At 45.1% G+C, this 6,904-nt stretch overlaps 1 protein-coding gene across 1 annotated transcript in view; it reads right to left on the bottom strand.

The window, feature by feature from the left end:
- Positions 1-298: 298 nt before the first annotated feature.
- Positions 299-6,904, bottom strand: part of crip1 (cysteine-rich protein 1) — a 7,914-nt gene continuing 1,308 nt past the window's right edge. Inside the window, exons 2-5 of the mRNA XM_039009016.1 lie at positions 2,424-2,518; positions 1,599-1,656; positions 768-821; positions 299-563 (exon numbers count right to left, since the gene is read on the bottom strand). Coding sequence (XP_038864944.1) covers positions 778-821; positions 1,599-1,656; positions 2,424-2,518 — 197 coding nt within the window. The 3' untranslated portion in view covers positions 299-563; positions 768-777. The remainder of the gene's footprint in view (positions 564-767; positions 822-1,598; positions 1,657-2,423; positions 2,519-6,904) is intronic.

Raw genomic sequence — 6,904 nt, 5'->3', positions numbered from 1 at the left:
CTGAAACCTTGGGCGTGTTCCTCTGCCCAGGTGTTGCTGATGCCTGCCAAATCATACAATGCCTGGATAGGTATTTTACGTATCACCTGACCACATCATATGTTATAGCAATCTGTCAGTCGATGACACAGTCTATGACGTGGCACACAAACCATCGGTTGATGCATGCAACGTCGGAGCAGGGGAAAGTGCAAGACCACGAGAAATGAATGAATAGGAGGGTAAAACATTTTGAAAAAGAGTGTTTAACCCTTGTAAAGTGCAAGACCACGAGAAATGAATGAATAGGAGGGTAAAACATTTTGAAAAAGAGTGTTTAATCAGAATTTAAAAACAAGTAAAGGAACAGAGAGGTTATTGTATAACCCTCCGATCCACTAGTGGGACTAGAGAACATCTCTGCGATGTATTAAGGCCGATTCCTCTAGACAACACAAAGACAGAAAATAACACAAAATGGTGGTTCCGAAAAGGAACTTCTTTGGTTGTTTGTTTTGGTTTAGTATGGCATGGAGGACGTTGTAGAATGCAGAGTTGCCTTCTTCTTGGTGTGGTGGGTGAACCTGTAAAGAAAGGAGAAAATGTTATGTTTGTATTTTGTTAAATAAAACAACAATCTCTAATGTTTGTAGCATTTGTAAGGCTAAGGTTGGCGGTGATGGTGAATGTATTGTCTCCACGTATTTGTTTCCATATTAAGGTCTATTTGAATGGGAGTGATATCAATGTGGTTGGTCTATCTTTGAAATGAGTACACTGGCCTGTACCTGAGTGGCTCTACTTTGTGAATGTGTGGCTTTCAGCTCCTCCACGTCCAAAACCTGTTCGGGGGGAGAGAGAGAGAGAGAGAGAGACAGTATTGGCTCAGGAGACTGTATACTGTATGTCGGCCAAACATTTTGGGATTAAGTTTCAGGAGGAAATGGGAGCAGCGGAACCACAACAATGGAAACTCCAGTGGTCTCTGACCCCATTCCACAGCAGCCCTTCTAGAGCCACCACGTGGAACCAGCAAGACCAGGCGAAATGACCTTGGCTATGGCTGCCGCTGTTCCTATTCCGACTGACAATTCCAACTATTTTATCTCATTCAGGATATCTCAGTCGATGCACAGCTGAAAGAACTGAGGGGGACCATTATGCGTCAGGAAGCTATCCTACTTTTTAAAGTGAAAGAGCATGTTTTAGCAGATAGCTGGTAGGTTACCCATATCCAATGAGATAAATTGATAAGATGTTAGCATGATGACCACAATGTTATTTGTGGAAGCCTGAACCTCACCGAGGTGGGTATTGTAAAGGTTACAATGAGCTCATTCGGTCACAGGTTCATGTAAGGAGGACAATGAGCTTGGACTTTCCATACAGGATATGTAATCGCCTTATCAGGCTACGTACGTACGCGTGGCTCCAATGTCACTGAGCTCAACTTATCAACTGTTATCTTGTTACATGTCATTTGAGCCCAAAACATAGAAACACCCTAGGTAATATGGGTTATGGTAATAGAATCTCTCAATTGGGATATCCTTACTGAGATAGATGGTTAAGGCACCTTGCACCAAGGGCCGTTACAATAGTAATGAAGAAGAACTCACCTTTAGGCCCGAATAGTGCAGAGTAGCAGGGGTTGTTACAATAAGGCTTGCCATCGTGCTACAGCGAGAGAGAGATAGAGGGTACAAGCCGTATTAGTACCAGGCTGATTAAAAATACCAGCATTTGATTGTATCCAGACTTTCTGCACAATCTGTGTGATAGGTCAAGAATTCTTATGAAAGATTTATGGGCCAGAACGTGGGCTTAAAGACATGCTCCGGAATGACTACTAATACTTTTCAAACCTCCTGTTTTAGGCTGAATGTGTCAATGTGTAATACATGCATAATCAAATTCCTAGTTTGAAAGTGACTGTTTTTCCTCCATTTTCCCCCATGTGGGCCAGACCCCTAGCAATTTGAGTTCTAGCCAATGAGCTTCAGCCCCTCGCAATTTGAGTGACAGTTAGCAAGATACACACACAGTAGAACAAGCGAGAGGGCAATGACGTGGTGCAGATATTGCCACATATGTGACATAGTACCCATTTTTCAGAGACCACTTTTGGCTCGTGAGCACTACTTTCAGAACTACTGGCAAAAAATATATAAAAGTACCGGGGAATCTCTTTAATGGTACTCTATGAGAAATATGATCTGTGATAAAGCGAACAAACATACATCTATTTTTTATTCCAATATCATTATTTTCATTTAAATATTTGTCAGCTAATAATTCAGTGTGAGTGGCGTGTGAGGTATGTGTGAGCTGTGTGCACGAGCTTGTGTGTGTGTGTGTGTGTGTGTGTGTGTGTGTGTGTGTGTGTGTGTGTGTGTGTGTGTGTGTGTGTGTGTGTGTGTGTGTGTGTGTGTGTGTCGTCTGACCTCTGCGTGTGATCCGGCCGACAGCGTCTTGCTGCACTTCTCACACTTCAGACAGGGCCTGTGCCAGTCCTTCCCCAGTGATGTCACTCTCTCCGCTGTGAGACAAAGAGACAAACAGACACGTTTAGCTAATGGACACGGTCCACTCACAACGACATGCATCCTCCCACATCGCACAGAGTGCCATCGTTCCACACAGAGAGGGGCATTGTGGTCTGCAGAGGGTATGGATACTGTATGTGACTTGCAGGGCCATACTGGGGCTGCATTACAGTACATGGTACCCCAGAAGAACTGTGAGCTCCATGGTCGAACGCTACAGGTCCAGCCTAGGACCAGCACAGTGTTGATTTCCCTACCCACACACACAGAGATAACGCATTACTCACAAGAACATTAGGAGGGTGTGGTGGTTGGCTGAGCCTCAGAGAGAGAGCGAGAGAGAGAGGAGACTCCCTGTGGAATTTGCACTCCCTTCCCTTCCCTCTTTCCCCTCCTTTTGGCATCATAAAAACCTGATAAAGAGAGTCTTTATATCCGGGCTGAACTGTGAGGAACGATTTGCAAAAAACAGCCATCATGGCTGGCGATGGTCGTTAAAGAGGGAGGGAGGCCATAGTCATGTGTTTCAGGAGTTTTATGAGAAGAGGTGTTCAAGCTTGGAGGGCTGTGTCTGCTGAGACCTATCCCATGATGCAACGGGAGAGAGAGCCAAATAAGAATTTACTGTGTCTGATGGGAGCCAAATGCTGCTCAGTTCATGATACTGAACACACACACACCAAACGCACGTATGCACACACATACGTGCACGAGCACACGGGCGTACACACACACACACACGCTCCATGCCAAACAAGAGGCCAACTCCCAAACAGGAGGTGCACAACGTACAAAACCGCTCTCATGAAGTTTTGTCATAAATAAACTAGAGAAAAAGAAAACACACCGGAGAATAACTTTATTAGTACCATCTGTGGATACGAATGGACCTGAGGGTCCTGCTAAAGTCTTACTCAAGAAAAGATTTAAAGCAAATCTTTAAGTAATAAACGGCAGATCCATCACGGGAGCTCTTGCTTCAGGTCTCTACATATTTGTAGAATTGCATTTGACTACAGTGTATTTCTGAGTTTATGCACAGTAGGCCTACGTATCATTGGGTATTATTTGCCAGGTCAGGGATTTAGTGTGCGTATGGATCCAACTGCTGTCTCCATTTCTTTCAATTATGGAGGAAAAAACGGAATAATAAGACCTGATTACACAACACTGAAACCAGGAAGACTAACCTAACCTAAACTAACTAACCTAACCTAACCCAGTCAACTAGAGTCTCAGTCAGTCAGTGTCTCAGTGCGGTCAATCAGTCAGTCAGTCAGTAGAGTCAGTCAGTCAGCCAGTGCAGTCAGACAGGGAGTCTTACAGCATTCCAGCTGGCTCTGTAGAGGATGGGTGGAACGCTCTGGGCCAACACTAATTACTGTACTTTACTTCCAATAACAAGACATGGGGATCAGGAAACTGAGAAGGGACGTCCCTCTTCACTACCCTGGGCCAGACTATAATGGTGGTGCTGTGTCTTAGCTTGAGTTACAGTGTCAGAGGGTAACATAAAGAAAGCGGGTGGGTTTAACAGACCTTATTCACACAGTGGCCGACACATGAATAAGGTCTATCCTGATGAAACGAGCAACATTCCTGCTATTCTGTTCTGACCACTGGCTATGACTAGTCAGGTCATTCCTTTGGCATCAGAGAGCTGTTGTCTGTCTGTCTGTGGGTGTGTGAATAAAGTGCATGCTGGTGTAACTGTCATAGGGTGGGACTAACTGGGGTGTGTGTGTGGGAGAGAGACAGATGAGTTGATCTGCTGTCTGCATCAATTTGCTCATCACTGTGGAGCAATAATATGAATGGACTCCATCCAACACACCACACACACACACACACACACACACACACACACACACACACACACACACACACACACACACACACACACACACAGAGAGAGAAAAACACCCAGATGAGGAAGCATTCAACCCTTCATTCACCACATCCAACCTTCCAAAGAATGACGGATGGAAAAGTTCCCGCAGCCCTGCTTATCATCCTCTAAAAGATGAACTAATATGACACCCGGCTGGGACACGTGTCAGGAAGTGAAGCACTTCTGTTTTCCCTCTTCCTGGTACATCGCCTCTCGTTTTTCATGATTACTTTCACACGTCCTATGGTTGAAATGAACACAGGGTGCACCGACAGTAAACCTACACCTACAGCAGGCTACCATTTATACAGACGGTGGAGAAACGCTTCAGAGCTGCTGATGAGGCAAACAAATGGTACATTTCCCATGCGCATCTAATCATATGTTATTCTATGTCCTGACTGGACAATGCAGTCCTTTCAGAAGCACTGTTCCACCCTAAATTGAACACTGGCACTGGATTGGCTCAGATCGTAATATAAGTGGCCCATGTGATGAGGAAACATGCCGTTAGGATGACATCAATTTTGGTTCCTGGGTAATTCTCTGCACACTGTGACGGCCGGTGCCCCTCCTTAGCTCTTAAAGCTCAGACACAGCGGTAGGATTGTCAAACGTTTGCCTGACGACAGTACTTAGAACTTCTGAACAGAGTGTTGGCAGTCAATTTCGTTTGTGTTCACACAGCAAAGACCTTGGAAGTCGTCAGCCACTCAGTCGTGTTAAAATACTCCAAACCAGAAGGTGGCAGTAGCGTTGCCTTGGCAATGCATATCTGTGCATATTGCTTATGGTCTAGTTTCTAAGCTATCTGCGCTAATGTTGCTATTTTGTAGAAAGCCCTTCTTGATACTAGCCAGATGGCCACATCTTGATAACAACCTAGCAAGATGATGAAGAAACAAATTAATTCACTCTCCATAATGCCATACTGCCAGTGCCAGCCCATAGCCACATGTTTTGCTAACTAGCTAACGTTTGCATATTTTTTATCTAGCACAACATAGCTAGCTAGCTAAGGACACTACACTAACTTGGCAGCTAACACAGGCAGCTGTTTCATGGAAACAAGCTAATGTAATTTTAATGTCAATACAAGCTACAGTAGCAAGCTAGCATGGAGGAAGTATTTAGTGTTGTGTGCATTGCGTCTGTGCACTTAGCTAGCTACCATCCCATAGCTCACATTGCATATGAAGTGTGACTGGATGTATGGAGAAAATGCCCTATTTTTATTTATTTTTTCTGTTGGCTGCCCCACGTGGTGGTTCGTGCTCTCTGATTGGCTCAAAGTCGTTGGCCACCGACGAGCATTTTGATTATACAAGTAGAATCGGTAGGTTGGTCGTTACCAGGTCGGCACGCAGCAGACACCGCATTTTTTCTAGGAAGAGAAGGAATGGCCTCCCACTGTGATAAGTACCTATAGGCAGTCTATTGGCAATGATATTCTCATGTGTTTCATGCTTCACTCTCTCTCTCCATCTTTCTCTCTCTCTCTCTGTCTCTCGTTCCAGGGATGGTGGATAAGTTTTATTGTTTTCCGCTCTCCCTCCCTCCCTCCCCCTTCCTCCTTTCTCTGGAAGCAGATGTACTTTCCCTCCATCAGTCCCTGACTGTGGCAGCAGTAGCATGATTGCTTCCATCTGAGAGCTCAGCTACCGCTGGGAGAGAGGGATGGGGTAGAGGAGAGGTGGTGGCTCTGGAGAGTTGAGATCGGGTGGGTAGAGAGAGGCAGTGAATAGGAAATAGGCCTGGTCAGGTAGTAAAACAGGGCTACAGTGGAACAGATCGTGAATGGTTCCGCCTTGATGATGGAGAGTCGCTGCACAAGCATTCCCAAGCAAGACCGTATACGGTAGCTTCTACCTTGAGCACAGCTATACAACTGATATGAGAACTTTCTGGAACAACTATTTCAAAGATGTATTTATGAAAGAGGAAACTGATAGCACTCAGTCGAGATTTAAGAAAACATACCTTAGCTTCAATGCCCTTTTGCCCTGAGACATTTTAATTCATGGTTGGAGAGAGACGCAGAGCTGTTTTTTCACTGGGGCTTTTTCAGCAATACATGAACAAACGATTGAAACAAATCGGTTCGCTTGTTTTGGCCGAGGGGGAAAGTTAATCTGCAGGAAAAAAGGAAAAAGTGTGGCTCTCCAGCCAGCAGCGTCAATTCATCTGACTGACAGGCCAACCTTACTGTAGAGAGAGAGAAAGAGAGAGAATAGAGAAGAGATAAATAGAGAGAAGATACGAGAAGATACGAGAAGACAGAGAGACAGAGAGACAGAGAGACAGAGAGACAGAGAGACAGAGAGACAGAGAGAGAGAGAGAGAGACAGAGAGACAGAGAGACAGAGAGAGAGAGAGAGAGAGAGAGAGAGAGAGAGAGAGAGAGAGAGAGAGAGCGAGAGAGAGAGAGAGAGCGCGAGAGAGAGAGAGAGAGGCTTTGTGGCTTTGCACTGTCTCATGGCTTTGTGTG

The sequence above is a fragment of the Salvelinus namaycush genome, chromosome 15 (assembly GCF_016432855.1).
Source record: "Salvelinus namaycush isolate Seneca chromosome 15, SaNama_1.0, whole genome shotgun sequence".
In the NCBI taxonomy this organism is placed as follows: Eukaryota; Metazoa; Chordata; class Actinopteri; order Salmoniformes; family Salmonidae; genus Salvelinus; species Salvelinus namaycush.
The sequence above is the reverse complement of the archived record's forward strand: the minus strand, read 5'-3'. Positions and strand labels throughout refer to the sequence as shown.